This window comes from Cornus florida, unplaced genomic scaffold (assembly GCF_030987335.1).
Source record: "Cornus florida cultivar Cherokee Brave unplaced genomic scaffold, ASM3098733v1 CherokeeBrave_3.0.0_Hap2_Chr06, whole genome shotgun sequence".
Classification (NCBI taxonomy): Eukaryota; Viridiplantae; Streptophyta; class Magnoliopsida; order Cornales; family Cornaceae; genus Cornus; species Cornus florida.
The window spans coordinates 98,234,742-98,254,346 of NW_026775576.1; the positions used below are offsets into that span (position 1 = coordinate 98,234,742).

Sequence of the window (19,605 nt, forward strand, 5' to 3'; positions counted from 1 at the left end):
ACGTATAGTTGCGAAAAATGGGAACTTACGGGATTAAAGCGTAAAATGCACTACCGTAGCGAACATGGCTTTGGAGTAAATAAAAACGAATAAATGAAGGTGACGATGGACTCCACGCACCAAATCACGCACGCCCAATTGCACTGCAGTCTCGCTTTTGCTTTTCCCGAGATTCCCATTTCTTCCAAAAGCCGTTACTAATCTCGTCTTTCACTCTCTCTCTCTCTCTCTCTATATAGTCTCATCTATATAGCCCTGATTTCATCCTCTTCATACCTCAACAATACGATTCCTCTAGCAGTCTTCGATGGGGGTGACGGATCAGAAACCCAAATCGGATATCTCATTCGCCGGAACCTTCGCCAGTAGCGCCTTCGCTGCTTGCTTCGCTGAGGTAAAATTCACTCTCGTCAAACTTACAATGATCTTATATATCTATCTTCTTTGTTGTCGATGTGTTGTTCTTCATTTCTGAGCTCAAATTTGAGGTTTTTCATGATTTTATTTTGAATATATTTTGTTGAGACTTGCATCTAGTTAGCTAAGCTCAGATGATAGATGAGATCATGATATGTAGCTTCGATATTGACTGATAAATTTCATTGACACAGTATTTTTTTATTTATTTATTTATTTTCTGTACTTTTGATTAGTTAGATTAGATGTGATAAATATTTAGCGTATTTAAAGTAAGAATGCTGCTTTTTTGTGTCCCCTGTAATGCCACTCATCCCTTCCATTAAGCCATTGCCTCCATCATAACCAATTTATCCATGAATATTCTCTTTATCACGAATTTTTATCAATTTTATCGGTTATACATTGTAGTAGGAGTTTATCGGGTTGTTCTTGTCTTGGCACTTGGATGATCATCTTCAGATTTTTTTTTGGTTGTTGTTGTTGTGCTGCTGCCGCCCACCTTTGTTCACCTTTTAAATCTAAATTTCAAAATTCAAATACTTACTGAAATTTCCTAATGCATTCAGCTTAGTAAGGATCAATGCATACAGCTTAATAAGGCCAATTAGAGGAATCAGGTTTCCTTACCTTGTTTTGGTTCATTCCTCAATTGTTTAAATATGATTGACTTGATAAATATAGTGATTGAAATGAAGAGGGTATTTTCTAACAAATTTCCTATATCTGATATCTATTTGCTCATTTGTGAAATTAAAATTTGGACTAATGCATTCAGTTGCATAAAAGTGCTTTTATTTATTAGTTTGTATTTTAATATTTTGCAGATATGTACTATTCCATTGGACACTGCTAAGGTTAGGCTTCAGCTCCAAAAGAAGGCAGTTGAAGGGGAGGGAATGGCTTTACCGAAATATAGAGGCATGTTGGGTACGGTTGCTACCATTGCTAGAGAAGAAGGTCTATCAGCTCTCTGGAAGGGCATCATACCAGGATTACATCGTCAATGCTTATTTGGTGGTTTAAGGATCGGGTTGTATGAACCAGTAGGTTTCCTATCTTTTTCTCTGTGAACTAGTCATGACCATGACCATTCTCTTTGTTTGCTGGGATTGATTTTTTTTTTTTGCATAATCTTTATAATGAACCAGGTTAAGAACTTGTACGTGGGTAATGACTTTGTTGGAGATGTTCCTTTATCCAAGAAAATACTTGCTGGACTCACAACTGGTGCGAATATCCGGTGGATGCATTTGCATGTTATTATCCCTTCACACAACAATAAAGAAAATTATGTAACTTAATGTGTCTGTACTAGTCCTCTGTGATGCATGTAAATCCTAGACTTGTAATGGGGGTTCATCTTAGTTATCTAATTTTTCGCATTGTATCAATTCTTTTGCTTTTCTGTTTGTTAATTGTACTTTTGTACATCAAACAGGTGCTCTGGCAATTATGGTGGCAAATCCAACCGATCTTGTGAAGGTTCGACTTCAAGCTGAAGGAAAACTGCCACCTGGTGTGCCAAGGCGTTATTCTGGAGCACTCAATGCTTACTCAACAATAGCGAGACAGGTTATATTTCTAATTTGTCTCCCTTCCTAACCCTCTGACCCCCTTGAAATAATTGATCCCTGTTCATTTGATTTATTTATTCAATTTCACTAACATATATCTAGAGTTTAGGAAGGAGTTGGGGCTCTATGGACTGGACTTGGGCCAAACGTAGCACGGAATGCTATTATCAATGCTGCTGAGCTTGCTAGTTATGATCAAGTGAAGCAGGTAAACTCACAATATTAAGTTTCATTGTTTATTGGTTTTTCTTGTGTTATGATCTGCAAATGCTTCACTATGTATCACTGTTTTTCTCAATGCAGACAATTCTAAAGATTCCAGGGTTTACAGATAATGTTTTCACTCATCTGCTATCTGGTCTGGGTGCTGGATTTTTTGCAGTCTGCATTGGCTCCCCAGTTGATGTGGTATGTAATTTATGCATGTTTCTTAAAAATTTGATTTAGTTCAACATTTCCTACTGGCTGATGGAGTTCCTGTGGTTAGTACTGAAATTAGATGATTAATTCATGGTGAAACGATGTCGCACATGGACTAGAACATGACATTTAAAAACCTTTCTCATATTTGCATTATATATATATATATATATATTACAACTACATTACATGATTGTTTGTATGCATTTGCATCTCTTATTTGCTACTTACCATCATTCCTTTTGTGCATAATTGTTTTTTAGTTGATGTTGAGTTACAACAAGGTCCAATTAGCTTGATGAGAATGTGGAATCTCTAAAATGGAAACACTTGAACAGTGTACATAATTGTGTTTTAACTGATGTTAAGTCCAGCAAGGTCCAATTAGAATGATGAAAATGAAGAATCTCCAAAATGGGAGCACTCAAACAGTTGGTGTATTTTGAGAGTAGAAGATAGTTAGTGATCCAAAAGTTAATGGATCTCAACTTATAAACATGAACTAATAAAAAAATATAGATATTTTTGTCATTTAATTTTATCAGTATCCTTTATATATTCTACAGTAGTTTTTACAATCGAGAGATCTTAAATTAGATGGTCAAATTTATTATCTTTACTTTTCTTAGCATGGATGAACAATCACCAGGAACATCTAGCGTGGTTCTCCAACTGAATGTGTGTCAGTTATGCCATTATTCCATCTAAAAATTCCACGAAGTTGATGTGGTACTGTGCCCCAGTTTTTGGCTAAAATCAATCTACAAGTTGATGGCTGAATGTCATTTCATCATATCTATGGCTTAAAATGGTTAATATGAGTCATTATGTAGTTGGTTCAGTGTCATGTCAGTAATGCAAAATATATTTCAAAAAACACCACATTATCCAATTCTCAAAAAAGTTTCTCCCCAAGTATTTGGGGGTCATTTGCATGAATCCTGTTTCGCTTATTTTCAATATATATATATATATATATATATATATATATTTTTTGACTCTAAGTACAGAAGTTCAATTGAACTACATGCTATTGTATTATTCCTAACTTAACATATGTTATTTTTGCTCTTTTTCTTCCCTTATCATTACTGTGAATAACAAGCATGTCTCTTTTTCGTACATGACTAAAACCAACTTGATCAATTTTCTCTCATTTTACCATCAAATTGGTGCTCCTTCAATCATCTCACGGTGTCAGTAATGCAAAATATATTTCAAAAAACACCACATTATTCAATTATCAAAAAAGTTTCTCCTCAAGTATTTGGGGTCATTTGCATGAATCCTGTTTCTCTTATTTTCAATATTTCTAAGGACAGAAGTTCAATTGAACGACAAGCTATTGTATTATTCCTAACTTAACATATGTTATTTTTGCTCTTTTTCAGTTATAAGCTATTGTTACATGACTAAAACCAACTTGATCAAATTTTTTTCATTTTACCATCAAATTGGTGCTACTTCAATCATCTCACAATGTGTTTATTTCTAATCTTATCCTTTCTTATCTTAACACGTGTCCATTTTTAGAATTGGTATTTCATTACAAGAATGGAATGCTCGGTCAAACTTTTCATTCCTTTTAATTGTTTGGTACCCGAAAGAAATAGAATGCCCATTTCATTGTGATGATTATTTAAAATGGCAGAATCTTCATTCTTATCCATGAGGTAATGAATGGGCATTTCGTTCACAGCAAAATTAAATTTGAAAGATCTAGCTCTACAAATTAAATTAACGACACTTTCTCTTGATCTCAAGTTCAACTTATTGCCAATGGGGTTTGCTCCACATCTGGCAAGGTGTAGCAATGGGTCAGATTATTTATCTTTTCTTTTGTTAGGTTGTGTTTGTTTTCATAACTGTATAGTAATCAAACATGAAATTTGGTTTTGTCGTGCTAAGTTGAAAAAAAAAAAAAATCATAATTCAGTTTTGCCATTTATATCCTGTAAATATGTGTTTTCTCCTTTGCTAGGTTGTCTCATTTTTGTAATGTTAAGTGATTAAACATGAAAATTGATTTATACCAATAAATAAATGAAGAAAAGCATAATTCAATTTTTGGCATTTATATTCTGTAAATTAACAGTTCTAATTCAAGACTAGTCAAATGGCCATTCACCCAAAATTCGCTTAGTTGATACTTGGCTTAGTATTTGGTGTAAGTTGAATTCTGTAGTCATAATTAATAAAGCAGTCATCATCATTATCTTTGTCTTTATCCTGCACAGACTGGGTCATTCACATGGATGATAATTAAGAAAGTTGTATGGTGAATTTAAATGGTTACTGCTGCAGGTCAAGTCAAGAATGATGGGAGATCCCACATACAAAAGTACGCTCGACTGTTTCATCAAAACTTTAAAGAATGATGTAAGTTCATTATAATTCCCACATCCATCTATGAAATATCGATTTGTCTTTTTGTTTCTCCTCTGTTTTGGCCTGTTTTGGTTACTGTTTTTGCTAGAGCAATGGCGTGGAAAGAAATTTTTTTTTTTTTTTTTTTTTTTTAATGTTTCTAATTTCCTTCTCTTCTTGGCTATTTTCTTCTTTTGAGCAATAAACCATCGAGGATGAGAGTGTTTCAATGTTTGACTTTCATATTAAGCTAAGCAGTATTTAAATATGTTATTCTGATGTGGGGATATATAGCTGCATGACAGTTCTTGTTGCCTACTTAAAAGTTCGTGAAAATTTCCGTTACTTTCTGGTTTAAAAAATAAATACTCCGTATCATTTTAGAATGCGCTGGAAGATATTGTTATTTTCTTCCTTACATAAAACGACCAAAAATAAATAAAAATACAATGATGCTGCCTAGTCTAGCATTTATGAGGAATTATCATGCAAATGGTAAAGGTTTACTATTAACACAAATGTAGTAAACATTCAAAACTTTGCAGGGACCTTTGGCTTTCTATAAGGGCTTTATGCCAAATTTTGGACGGCTTGGATCTTGGAACGTGATCATGTTTCTGACCTTGGAGCAGGTAAAAGTAGCGAAGCATTTTGGTACTTGTTATTTTCCCTTTATGGTTTATTATTGGTCCTGCTTCCCCTGGGTGGTAGAAAATTTATTTTCAACTCCATCTTCCACGTGTAACTGAAAATCCAAAAATAGGCATTACAATTTTGAGAATTGAAATATCACAATCAAGAAATAGGGTTGTGATATTCTCTGTATTGGTATGTATGTAGGCTTTATATCTCTCCAGCCACTTTCTAAGAAGAGACATTTTTCTGTTGTCACTTCAACATTAACAGTTAACAATGTATCAAGAAAATGTTGAATTTCCGTTATTCGCTAGCTAATTCTTTCTATTGTCTGATGACAGGCTAAGAAGTTCGTTAGAAGTATAGAATCAGGTTGAGCTTGAAAGTTGGACGAATGAAGCCGGGAACTAGATGATGATGTTTAGAAAAGAAATAAGATTCTCATTTCTTCTTGTTCTCATTTTTTGAGACTCAATAAAGAGTCCTATAAGGGATAGATACATTTTGACTGATCCTCCAAAATTTTGAGGCTTTTAATCAATTTATATTTTATTTTCTCTATCATGAATAAATGCAAGGTTTTTGTGAAGTGGCATGCTATGAAAACAGGGAGAAAATGGTGATGTTGTGTGGTTGTTACTGTTAGATTCAGGATTGGAAATAGGAAGTGTTGGAGAGGAATCATGCCTGAAAACAGAGGGTAAACATATTAATGTGTCAGATAATTCAGTTGTATCTGTTAATCGAGAGCCTCTCCTTGTCCCATTCATCTTCTAGCAGTGATGGCGGACATTCAACAGTGGCTGCATAGTTCTAATGGTTTTTCTGTGACCTTTGCTTCTAGGTCAGCCAATGAAGCTGCCCATGCCTTGGCTCATTTTGGTCCAAGCCAATGAAGCTGCCCATGCCTTGGCTCATTTTGGTCCAAGTATCAAGTGTAATGTTGTTTTCTTTCACTGCTTCCCTCCTGTGTTAATGGAAGCATGTCTAGAGATCGCACCTCTCTTTTTAGTTGCAATGAATTGTCTTCTCTTGCCTTGGGAAATATATATACATGAAAATGCAATATTTCACGAATTTAGATTTGTGATTTTATATTGAATTAGGGGGCTATTTATCTGGCAGTTTATTCGGCTGCTTTGTATATCTTTTAAAAGCAATTTTTTTAATATAGGATAGATCTTAATATAGAAAGAGAGAAGAAATAGCAAAATTTTTCATTATAAAAATTAAGTTATATAACTCAATAATTTGAATTCAATTCTGTTGGAAGACTCATTCTCTTAAAATAATTAAAAGTATAATTTATAATTTTTTTTTTTTTTTTTTTACATTGAATGAGTGATCTCCTTCTCGAACCATATTTATATAATTATATTTTTATTTGGTATTTTATTAAAATTTAAAGAGATATCCAACGAAGATATACAAAACCCAGTGTAATTTTTGTTCTTACTTTTTCTTTCCATTATGAATTTGTTTAGTCATGTTAAAATATGAAACATAAATGTATAAAAGAATAAAGTGTAATAGGTATTAAAATATATTTTCCATGTTAGATTCAAGATAAAATCTCGATTAACTCCTTTTTATTACTTAGTAATATTTTCTTTAACATAAACTTTAATCACATTAAACCAAGTTATTTCTTGAAAATATAAGTTTTAAGAGCATTCTTATGGAGTTGCATGTCAAGTTCATTTACTATAAGTGTCCTTTGTACCTTCATGGTAAAGTTTTTAAATTCTTAATATAATCTAAATAATAAGAATATATATTTTAAAATTTTGAAAAAAATTAATAATTTAAATAAACAAAAAGAACAAACCTAAGAAGCATGGATACGGGATACGAGTATGACACAATACCAATACCAGTACAACAATAATGCAAATCTTAAAAAAATAAAAAATAAAAAGAAGATACCAATAGAATAGGATATGACAATAAATTTAAAATTTGTATTTATATATATAAATTAAATTTTTTTGTCAATTATTGTAAAATTGTGAATTTAAATGCAATCATTAATATAATCTAAATTTTGTACTAAATCATGATATATATATTGATAATTTATTTAATAAAAAAGTAAAATTTGAACTTTTCTTAACAACTATAGCATGATATTGTCGTAGGAAAAGCTATATTTTAATTTTCAAAAATACTTAAAAAATATTTTTTATTTTTAAATATTTGAAAAGTAATGTCAAAGTTTGTGAGAGGTATCATATACTTAAAAATATATATTTAAAAATTATGAATACATTTAAGAGGTATTGAAATACGAGTATCCAAAGAGTATCCATATTTGATAGTGTATCACTCCTACAAGTAGAACAAACTAATCTGAAATAGACAAATAAAGGAAGGAAAAAAAAAAAATACATTTTTAGTTTATAAAATGAGGTCATCAAGGATCCGTTTGTTTGAACCTAAAATATTTTTTTAAAAAATATTTTTTGTCTTTTTTTGGTGTTTGGTCATTGTTCATAAAATATGTATGAAGAAAATAAATATTAAAACTTAACAAAAATAATTTATTTATCAATTTTCGAAAAGCCATTTTATACACTCCACTTGATAGATTTCACCTCAATCTCGACTTAAACCTTTACAAAATACAATAAAAATAAAAAGGAAATATTTTCCGACAAAACAAACAGTATTTTCCTCTTTAAACTTATATAGATAATACTAATATATATACTCCTATCACGCTCAACCCTAAACAAGATTTTTCAGCAAAAAATGGGAGGGTTAACATGTATATATATATTTTTTTCTCTCAAATTTACTGTTAATAATTATTAGGTGGACCCTAAACAAGAATTTTGAGAACTATTTGGAAGGATCATGGCCCATGGCTCGGCCCTTGCGAACCCTGGTCCGTGTCCACTGTCCACCCTAAGTAGGAATGGAGATATAAAGTGCAGAACAGCAGATTATACATACAACTCTCCCTCTCTGGGGATCGATCGAGTACCGTCGCGGTTGGAAAGCCAGAACCTGTCCAGAGGCTAACTATACTCTCCAACACCTCCATCTTCATCAAAGGTTAGATCTTCACTATTCATTCCTTCATTCTTCTTCTTGTTAACTCAGGTGTGGACTTCTCAGTTTTGATTCCGTCAAAAAAATTCTTACATATCAATGTCTGTAATAGTATTAAGCAGCTTTTAGGTTAGGGTTTCTGATAGGGCTTGATCCCGAGGATTTTTTCAGGTCTATTATTTTTATTATTTATCTCTTGATGTTTTATGCCGTTTCCTTTTTTCTTCTTCTTCTTCTTCTTCTTCTTCTTCTTCTCCTGATTTAACTGTATATGTAGGGGAATAGGCGTTGATTTATATCTGTATTGAATATAATGAAGAAACTTAGAAACAAAAACTGCAAAAAACACATATTCCAGTCTCTCACAATACAAAAGGCACACTCTTAAAGCAGTGTCCTTATTAGCTCTCAACAAACTATAGTAATCAAGGCTACACACTTTCATCTTGGAGATGTATAGAAAATAAGAGACTGGATGTAAGAGCAGCAAACCCATTTTAATTGGATATCATTGGAGACTTGAGTACATCTCACAATGTAATACTGTGATATGTTTAGAAATTATATATATATAAATGCATGTTTTGTTGAGCATGAATCACAAATTCCTCAACAGAAATCAGTTATGAGATTGACAATTGCCAAATTAGCAGGATCCCAGATGAATAAAAAGGTGTTTTATTTTTTCTTCTTTGAATTTTTTTTTATTTTTATTTTTTATTATTATTTTTATCATAGGTGTAAATTCTAAAGATTCAAAACACCCCCTTTTCAATAAGACCTATATTTGTTCTAACAAATTTTGTGAAACTATTAGGGAAGCTTATGTAATATCTTCTTCTTTTTTTCTTTTTCTTTTTTTTTCTAATTCAGTTACTTATTTGCTATTATAATTTTATTGGTGTTATTTTAGTTAAGTGGTGAAGCAAAATCTAGGAATTTAACTGAGTAGGAAAAAAGTTCATTGAGTAGAAAACAGAAAATATTAAAGTTAAAGAACTCCGGTCATTTTTTAATTTGGATATGTAATGGCTTAAGGTTTATCTTTATGTTTTTATTTTGGACTGCGGTATATTAAATTTTATTAATTCGAATTAGTAGTGTTAAAATATTATTTGAGTTAATGTCTAATTCACAATTGGACAATTAAAATTTGTCCGAGGTGGGAAGGTGTATTATTTCAATTTGATTGAAAGGTGCTTCAGTTTCCTATCAGTTTGTGAATAGAAGGGTTTACTGATTGCAATAGTTATATGTATGTATGTATGTATGTATACATACCCTGGTGGTACAGGAAGAAAAAAAGAAAAGAAACATGCTGGACCCCTTTGTGGGTTGCCTTGTTTATTGGAGTTTTAGTCAGCTTACAATTGGGGAATAGGTGCGTTGGTGGTGCAATGTTTAAAAAAATATATATACAAGGTGTTTAGATTAGTTCAGTGCACTTGGTCTTTGACTCTTCATTAGATGTATAAGTAAAGGGGGGAAAAAAAAACAGAGAAGCTGAGAACGGTGCCCCTCATCTTTTTTCAATCTTCTATCTAAATTTTAGATACGTATCAGTGGGATTTTGCAAGAAGTCAGAGAACAGAAGTTGCTCTTCTAATCATTCTTTACATGCCTATGGTTCAAAAATCTCGATTTGGAGTAGTTTTGAAATTTTGGTAAAGTGGGTCTAACTTGTGAGGTAAGGGTATATTAACCCTAATAACCCATAATTATATGATTTGCCTTTTCTCGTAGTTTTTATTTTATTTTATTGAATAGCATGTTATATATATGTGGTGGAAGATTTTAATTGTTGTTCATATATTTGGTTGGGTCTTGGTGTGGTTGAATTGTTTTAAAGTGAGGTTATTTTGTGTTTTAATTTGTGTGTTGATTGAGAATATATTGTTAGTTGCTATATATATGGAGTTTTAAATGCTGGTTTTTGATATATTTGAGAATTAATGTAGTCAAGGTGTTTGATAAAATACTTCATTGAGTGGTTCCATGCTTCGAGTGGTTTTGACTTACCTTTTTGATGTACTATTTAATAAAAGGGAAATAAGGAAGCATGAATATGGGCTGAATTTATATTTTAACATACTTGGTGATGAATGTGTGGAATTTGGTTTGAGTGTAATTGATTAGTTGATGGGGTTGTGCCGGAAAAGCAAGGTAGGGCTTGGTGCCGAGACTTGTCACATGAAAAAAAAAACTGCTGCATGTTTGATAACGAATGCTCATGAGACTTTTATATGGCTATCTGCCGTATATGCATATACTCAAGTGTATATGGTGTGAAGGCCACCTATATAGATTAATGATTAATGCTTGGATACTAGAATATGGTTAGGTGGCGAACACGTTTTCTAAACTTATGACCCAAATTTGTATATGCACTGGTGGGAGGTGAAAGAGGCTGTGAGTTGCGTCACTGTTTACTTGAACAAGGTATCCTAATGAGGTTTATTGCTATGTGGCAAAAAAAAAGGAAGAAAAGAAGTTTAATTAAATATAATATTAGAATAATTGAATGAAATAAAAGAATGGTCCAAGTTGTGTAAGGTTGTATTAAGATTTGGTTCTTAATTTCCTTTATATTTTATCACTAACCGGTTTTTGGAAACCGGGGTGTGATAGCTTAGCAATTTAATTGGGTGAGCAGTTTGCTTTGGGATCCAATTCCTTTGCCAATTTGATGGTACTGCTTCTTTAATAATACCAAATTTCTCGGCTTTTTAAGGTTGGCCTATCGATATTTGATGTTATCTGAGATATTTGATTGAGTTTTACAGAAATCAGAATAATCAATTTTTTGGTTGTTCACTCAATGGAAATTCTTAGGTCATGGAAGAACGCAATATGGTATAAGTTTCAAGTTCTGACAAATCTTTATAGGTCAAATATGTAACTTTGTAAATATATTTTCTGCTTCTTTCTTCAAGGAAATTGGCTTTGCATCATACATTCACCTGACCAGTTAGTGTAGAAAGGTTGCATTCCATAACGCTTTTGGCCTTTTGGGGATAATGACAACATTGAGCTCCTAAATCCTAAGTTTCTAATTATGCCATCATTTGTGTAATCTGATAGCTGTCACTTTTTCATCCAAAGAAAAAGAAGATAAAAGGGTAAGTTAACATTGAGGAGAAGGGAGGCGATTTGACTACCATGCAATAAAAACTAGAGCCTATACAGATCAAACAAGGGTAAGAGAGTTTTATCACCCGTCGTCATCCTAGCAGACACAAGCTTTAGTTTGACCAATACAATTGATTTCAATCTATAAGAAAGTGCATTTCTCATTGTTGTTTCTTTTTTCCTTACCAGTCCATTGAAATGCTTATTTCTTGATTCTTCTGCTGGAGAAGAACTCAATTCCCTCATTTTTACTTGAGGATTTGAAGCTGACCTTACTAGACGGGAATAGAGTGGAAGGGAATAGTTGGAAGATGCTTCAGATCCGGCTTAGCAATCCAGCCTCAGAAGGTGGTGGAGGGGCAAAGGCTTTGCCAGTGGACACTGTGACGGTTGCATGCCCTGACCACCTTGTTCTTGCTGATCTTCCTGTGGCCAAGAGCATCGGTTCGGCAACTGCAGGTTCCCTTGTGAAGACCGTAGGTCGCAGGTCCCGCCGCCAGCTTGGAGAGCGAGTTCATTTCTGTGTGCGATGTGATTTTCCAATTGCAATATATGGACGTCTGGTGCGTACAATATATGAGTAATATCTTGATCTTGTTTCCTGCTCAAGCTTAGACTCAGTCTCAAATCTGATTTGAGGGTGTTATGTGGAATATCTTTTAGTTGATTTGCTTTTTATGTCAAGTATGCAGACTCAATTGTGATACTTTGTTCTCTTCATGTGTCCTTTATCAATGGAATACTAATTTCTGGTGGAAGGACAAATTAGTTGAAGAAAACTGAGGGAAAAGAAGGAAAGTAAACTTGTACCTAATTAATCAAAGTTAAAGGAAAATCCTTGGTAAACCTGTACCTCGTTGATCAAAGTTTGCCTCAGTTATTATTTTCTCTTGTAATGAGGGATGTCGGGTTGGTTTTATCTTTCCTTCTTTTTTTCCAGTTCACTTTTTAAGCCCTAAATTTATTGGATGCTTTTTTTTTTTTTTTTTTTTTTTTGATAGAGAGGACACTCTTAATCATATATGACATTCTAATGTTCAGATACCCTTTGTTCAGACCATAATTTTTTCTATGCAATGAGGGGGAACTTTTCTTATAGTATCTAAGTGGGGGCAGTGGCCCCCCTTGCAAATTGGTCCTTCCTGTTTCATACCTGCTACATGCCTGCTAAAAGTCTTTAGAACTTGATTTGATTTTTTGTATATTCAAGTATTAAGAAGTTTATGTTCTTGCAGAGCCCGTGTGAGCACGCTTTCTGTCTCGATTGCGCAAGAAGTGATTCTATCTGCTATCTGTAAGGCTTATTTCTGATAACTATGCATCTATATATATATATATATATATATATATATATATATATATATATTTTTTTTTTTCAACAAAAAAATGTCTGATATACATGCTTTTATGTTATCAATCTTGCACCTTATTCTTCATATGATAATTGAAATAGGGAATTTTTATTCTAAATGCAAGTCTTCCTTGTGATTTAAAGTACATTTTTCTTTTGGGTTGCCTTTTCATGCATTACTTTCTTCCTTGTGTGCTATCTTCCTGGAGTGTGTGATGGGAGTAGAATAGAAATATTAGAGGTCGTGACTTGTGAAAATGGATTCTTTACTCTTTTATGTATTTCTCAATTGATTTTAATGTCTTGGTGATGTCCTGATTCTTTGCTCTTTTATGTATTTCAATTGATTTGAGTTCTATAAATGGATTGTACTTTTGTGACTGTCGTACACCTCTTGTGCACAGGCTGTTGTGACCCCTTTGGCTCTATTTGAATATAATACAATGTTTACTTATTGAAGAAGAAATATTTATACCCGTGTGAATGGTTGAAGTCCCAAGTCTCTGTTTCTTTGATGATTCTGAATACGTGGTTGGACCACTTCCATGGAGGTCCTTTTTAAATTTTTGAGTTTAATTTACCTTTGTTTTTGTGCCAAACACCCTTCTACATGCACTTGCTTCACATGCTAGATTTTACATGGTGTACGTAATAGATTTTTGTTCCTCTTTGTTATTAATTGGGATTTCTCTTTTCCCTGATCATGGACTTGCCGTCCTTTATAGATGCCATTCTGGTACTTTAACAACTGTGCTACGATTGCTTTTTACTTTAACTGGGAGCATGTGACTATTGTCTTTGTTGTAAAGGGGCATCCAACCTTCACCTTTATATGATGGAGTTACCGAACGACATTATCCATTCAGGAATAAAGATTAATTCCCATTTCCCACGCCTATGGACTTGGCCTGGAATAGTATTACCCGGAGAAGAGAAATTTGTGTTACAAAGTAATTTTAAAGTTATTTCTCATTATATTCTTTTCACCTGGTCAAATTGTTGCTCGTCTATGAAGTTTATTATATCAGAACAAAAATACCTAGAATATTGCGTGCTTTCATAAATACTCAGATGAGCTTGTCAAATAAGCAGGTGCAAGCAAATTATGGTTCTATATTCTATTCCAATTCCTTATATATTCGTGTGGAATCTCATTGGTAGCCTTGGTAGGGTTGAACTGTCATTACTGTTGTATAGCACCTGTAAAAAAAATTGATTTACCAACATATGTCATCACTGTGAACACATCTTTTAAACTTTAAACGGCTTTAAGCCTTTAACGTAGGCTGTTTACTTAGATGTTTATCCCACTTCCATTCTACAACTTCGTAGTCACATGCACTAGAATGCATGAATAGTGTGATAAATGGATTAAGCAATTGTGTCTTATCTTTTCTATTACACAGTTGTGATGAACGTATTCAGAAGATTCAGACGATCAAAATGATGGAAGGAATCTTCATCTGTGCAGCCCCTCATTGTCTCAAGTCCTTCCTAAAGAAGTCTGAATTTGAATCTCACATTCACAGGACCCATGCTGACCTTCTCCAGCCCAATAGAGAGAAAGAAGATGTAAATGAATCAGAGGGTGTCAGTGCCAAACAATCTACAGCTTTAGATTCCACTGGTCGAGCACCAACAAGGCCAGTCTTCTCTCCTAATTCAAGTTCTCAGGTTAATGATCGTGAAGACAAGGCTTCTCGTTCGCAACCCAGAGACCAACCACCTCCCAGGTCAATTGTACTGCCAAAGCCACCCCAACCACTTTTTGGGCAAATTCAAAGTCATCCATCAGAACCTCAAACAGAAAACAACCGTCCACAAGGCTTTGACAGGCCTGGGTCCCACAACCCTTACCCTCAGCAGGGCTTTGGCACACAGGGTGGCCTGCAGCAAGAATCTGGCCAGTTATTGGACAAGCAGCAAGGAATTCTATCTGAGATTCCATTTTCTGAATATTCCCCTATGTCTGCCCATCCACCACCCAATTATGCGGTCCCCATAAATTCAAATCCAGTTCTGGCGCCGCCTCCATTTGGTTACCCTCCTTTTCCACCTGAGGGAGCTCGACCCTTTTATGGTGCTCCCTATGAGATGGCACGGCCAGATTCAGCGCCTGAAGTTGGATCAGAACAGGGGTCCTTGTTGGGTTTTCCACCAGGTCCAGCAGGGGGGGTGAATTTCTCAGACGGTTATCCTCGGCCATGGATTATGGGACCGGCTGGTGTACCTTTTCAAGCTTATATAGCTGGTCAGGGAATTGAGGATGGTTCTGCGAACATGTCAGATTCTCAAGGAAGAGTTGCATATTTTCATAGTGATTATGGTCGGGATACTGGAGTTCTGGCCTCAAATATGCCTCCCTCTTCAGCTAACAAGGGGATGGAACCAGTACAGGATGCTATGGAACCAAGGGATAGCAGGGGTATACTGGCACCACAGCCCCTGCCACACCCACCACTGCCTCCACCACCCCCTCCTCATTTGTCACAACAGCTCAAACGAGCTGGTCGTGATGGACAGAACTTTGGGTGGCAGAATGAGAAGCGTGATAGCTTTGGAAGTGGCCAGGATTTGTGAAGCTGCTGGTTTCTTTTTGTTCTATCGTGTGCTTTTTCCTTTTGGAACTCTTATTGCATTATCTATTAATACATGGTCTGTATTTCCTGGTTCAGTGATCATTTTATTTTCTTCTTTTCTGCTGTTATCCAAATTTTGTTGTATAAACAATTTTGATGTCAACAGTACAGCTTTAATCGATATAAATATTGCAATGGGAAAAAAAGAATGTGGAGCATCTTTCAGAGACACTTGGCTGATTCAACAGTTAGTGGTGGGCCGGTGGTTTGCTGAGGTTGGCACTTAGCATCAGTTCCCAAACGAAGTGAACGTAATAGTCAAAATACTCTGAAACCCCATAACACACGCAACAAACTTTACACATTTGAATCCCCAACCTCCCATCTGATACAGATATTTAGATCCATTATTGCTCAAGTGAAGGTTTGAACCCAGATATCACTAGACCTAGACCATTGTAGTACGGGGTAATGTTGCTTGCTCAAAACATTATACAATGATAAGTTTGAAGCCTAGCTAAACATGGGTTTTGACATCTTAAACCTAAAGTTTTTTTTGACATACACATTTTGAGAATGAGCCATGCTAAATCTGCTGAGTCGCAACATTTGTGACTCGGCACAAATATGTGGCTCAGGGGAGGTTTGGAATGACATCATTCAATTATCTTCCTAATGAGAAACTACATATTGGAAGTTTGTATTTGAAAAACAAAACAATATAAAGTAAATCCAATGACAAGATTTTACAATGATAATATCAGTTCAATTATATTACAAAAAAAAAAAAAAAAAATCTCCCTGGGTGTTAAAATCAGGTACAAGCACCTTCCATTCAGAAGCAATTTCGTCTGTACATGAAAATGATGATACAGAAGCGAAAAAATTATTTTTGCAATCCACCCCCAAAAAGCTCAGGAAGAACTTTGTCACACCCAACTTAAGCATTCCTTTGTGTCTTCCAAAAACAAGCCAGCCAAAAAAAAAAAAAAAAAAACTCAGCTTAATTTCTTTTTCTCCAAAATCCATCTTCGAACCTTGCCAACACACTCCTCATCAAATCTCACATACAGCTGCTGCAAATTCCTGTACCCCATTAATACGTATCTATCAATATGGTCTTCAAACTTTTCATATAGTGCTGGAATTGTAAGAACAATAACAAGGCCTGCCATGAAGGAAATTGGACATACAAGGATGAGAATCATATATATGGAAATAGAATTGAGAATTCCAAATTCATTCCAGAATTCAGGAAAAACAAAGTCACACTTGGAATTTTGGCATTTTCAATGACTGAGGATGGGTTATATGTTATTAGAATGAAATCAAATAGAACTTACTAGTGTAGCCTAGTGTAAGGAAATCTGTCAAGCCCCCAACAATAGATATTAGCCAAAGATATGCAGCTACTTTGAAAAACATTCCGGAGTCCTTGCCGAGGGCAATATCATGGGACACAGAGAGCAATGCATTTACGCGATCACGGATGAAAGCTGCCACTTCATTCACCATTTCTTCTGAGAGGTATAGGTCTGGTAGTGGTGGAGCAGGACTGTTGAAGACCATTTACAAGAATTAGAAGCAGTTTAACATTTGATTTAGTGCTATTGACGGTTTATTTATTTATTTATAAATAAGCATGGCATATCAAAGTTCTGATTGATAATTTTAATTTAAAATCAAGTGACAGAACTTTCCAGAAAGATTTCAGATGATGCAAGTATAATCATACAAAATCCATATTCAACCAAACTTAAACATGAGAAACTACTAGTTGCTTCAATCTGATATCCAACTGTTCAATACAATATGAAATTGTAGATCAGCAACAAAATCCTCCAAATATTAGGCTAAGTAATCAAGTTGGACCTGAATTAAAGATGAACCAAATAGAGAAAATGATGGTACATCTAATCTCCGATATATCTCCTTCTTTATAGATTACTGCTTGCTATTTAAGATACATAAAGAAAATGATGGTACATCTAAATGAGACGTTTCACGAGAAAGAAATGATAGACGAATATTTGAAGTCATTATCTGCTATCCTTTTGATATGTGTGTAATTAACTATGCCATCCGATTGAAGTGAGTTTCTAAATAACTCAATTAAGGGGTCCTCTAAATCATCTAAAGCATCCAACACTTGGCTTTATTTAGGATCACTTGTAATAATAAAAATTTAAAACTCAGCATTTTTATCAGATGTCTCTCTTGATATAAAAAATCTTTTTTCCTAAAGACAGAGCTCCATCCATATATTGAAATCATACATACGTTTTCCCATCTGAGTTCCACATTTTTATCTCCTTTTTTTTTTTTTTTTTCATTAGATAGATACACATTTTCATCTCTCATGCATATGAGCAGTAAATGTGGCAACAATGGACAAAGAGAATCTCAGCAGCCTTAGATATTAATATGTAAGACATGTATCAAAGCAAATTTCTGAAAATTCCGACTGCAGTAAATCAAGCTTCATATATCCATCCAACAAACCACTTATTAAACCAATTGAGACCTCCCAAGTCACAATGCATATTCTTTTCCAACTTTAAAAGGCAAATTAAATTACTCCGTAATCATATCAAATTTGCAAACCATAAAACGAATGATGAAGGAATTATATAGGTAATATAGGAAAATGAACACCCTAAAAGCAAGACGAATTATTTCACATGACAACACATTGTTTACTATATACATAACATGAATGCCACCTAATTATCTTGAATTGCTTAAATGTCATATGCTTTTGGTTCCACAACACTAAAAATAAATCAAAGCTAAGCTAATTAAAAAAAGATTACCGGTTTAGAATTGCTGCGGATTTGGCCCAGAGAAAAAGAATGCCAATTAGGAGCAAGAGAACACTAGAGACAAGTGATAATAATGTATAACCAGATCTCTCAAATACCACCCAAGCAGCTAGAGTTACCACTAGTATTCCCACTGTTATATTTTTTTGCCTCCACAGCATCACATCTGCAACTGTTTATATATAAACAAACACAAGTATAAAACCTCTTGTCCCCATAAACCTTAAATCAGATTGTATTATACCAACAACCATCACCAGGTTCAAGATAAGTCCTATATAAATAGTCATTAAATTTAGTACAATTTAAGAAACAAATTTGTAATAAACCTTAATGACAATAACATAACTTAATATTTTCTAATTGTTCAACCAACTAATCCAATTAATAACATAATAATCAAACTCAGAAACAACCATTTGTCATCCCCATTCCATAATCAGATAAAAGTTTAGCCCTGATCTATATTAATATATTTATTCTAACGAAGCTTAAAACTGATACACACATATATTTCAGTATGAATATATGGAGTACATATACATACATAAAATGAAGATAATTCCGATTATGAATAAAAAACCTTAAACCCATGATCGGAAATGAGATGAAATAAAGAGTGAATTGATCATAAACTTACCAACTCCTCCTCCAAGGATCTGATGAACAGTTCTTTGCCGATTAAACAATCGATCCGATGAACCCATTTGATAAGACTGAAAGCAAACACGACCCACGATTTCAAAAAAGATAACTTCTACAATAAAAATAAAAAGATCGAAAGCTTTGATGATGATCTACAGGTTGAAATTTTGGAAAATATGAAGTAAAGTGTTTTCTACAGTAAAGCTTTCGACCCACCTCTATCTATATAGTTATATATATGCAAGTATAAGTACGTGTGTTTGATGAGGTGAATGTAGCAAGGTGGGGTTTGTGGTTCTCAATTTCCAGCCCAAAAGCGTGAAAGCATACTCATAGTCATAGCTTTATTTCCTTCTTCTCTGTTTGTTTACCCTGCCCACAATATTTGTATTCAATATATGGATATACAAATACAATACATATATAATATATATTTAATGGAAGAGAGAGAGAGTTTAAAGAAAAAGACATTCCTGCTGTCTGACTGCTTGAATGCATGTGGGCTGCTCCTTATTAAAGAAAAATACAAAATTTTAACCCTTTTTTATTGTTTTTTAAACGGGTTGGAGTTTTGAAAGTAATTCTTCCATTGACGAGGGTATATTCGT

The 19,605-nt window shown here is 33.9% G+C and overlaps 3 protein-coding genes across 5 annotated transcripts; 2 read left to right on the top strand and 1 right to left on the bottom strand.

Moving 5' to 3' along the window:
* Positions 1-80: 80 nt before the first annotated feature.
* On the top strand, positions 81-6,006 carry LOC132313237 (mitochondrial uncoupling protein 1). Its single transcript, XM_059811923.1, has 9 exons — positions 81-394; positions 1,245-1,463; positions 1,569-1,647; positions 1,859-1,992; positions 2,104-2,202; positions 2,298-2,402; positions 4,719-4,793; positions 5,327-5,413; positions 5,759-6,006. Exons 1-9 carry the CDS (start codon positions 308-310, stop codon positions 5,792-5,794), a joined length of 921 nt encoding a protein of 306 aa, XP_059667906.1. The 5' UTR covers positions 81-307; the 3' UTR covers positions 5,795-6,006.
* A 2,285-nt stretch (positions 6,007-8,291) lies between these two features.
* On the top strand, positions 8,292-15,625 carry LOC132313238 (E3 ubiquitin-protein ligase HAKAI homolog). Of its 2 annotated transcripts, XM_059811925.1 has the most exons (5): positions 8,292-8,474; positions 11,553-11,668; positions 11,790-12,163; positions 12,836-12,894; positions 14,358-15,625. In XM_059811925.1, exons 3-5 carry the CDS (start codon positions 11,912-11,914, stop codon positions 15,529-15,531), a joined length of 1,485 nt encoding a protein of 494 aa, XP_059667908.1. In that variant the 5' UTR covers positions 8,292-8,474; positions 11,553-11,668; positions 11,790-11,911; the 3' UTR covers positions 15,532-15,625. The 2 variants fall into 2 exon arrangements, with proteins under 2 accessions (XP_059667908.1, XP_059667907.1); XM_059811924.1 differs by lacking the exon at positions 11,553-11,668.
* A 627-nt stretch (positions 15,626-16,252) lies between these two features.
* Positions 16,253-19,394, bottom strand: LOC132313239 (reticulon-like protein B12). Of its 2 annotated transcripts, XM_059811927.1 has the most exons (5): positions 19,214-19,394; positions 18,993-19,068; positions 18,344-18,524; positions 16,874-17,085; positions 16,253-16,698 (listed from the first exon to the last, which is right to left on the bottom strand). In XM_059811927.1, exons 2-5 carry the CDS (start codon positions 19,057-19,059, stop codon positions 16,529-16,531), a joined length of 630 nt encoding a protein of 209 aa, XP_059667910.1. In that variant the 5' UTR covers positions 19,060-19,068; positions 19,214-19,394; the 3' UTR covers positions 16,253-16,528. The 2 variants fall into 2 exon arrangements, with proteins under 2 accessions (XP_059667910.1, XP_059667909.1); XM_059811926.1 differs by lacking the exon at positions 19,214-19,394 and having other exon boundaries at positions 18,993-19,207.
* Between the last annotated feature and the right edge of the window lie 211 nt (positions 19,395-19,605).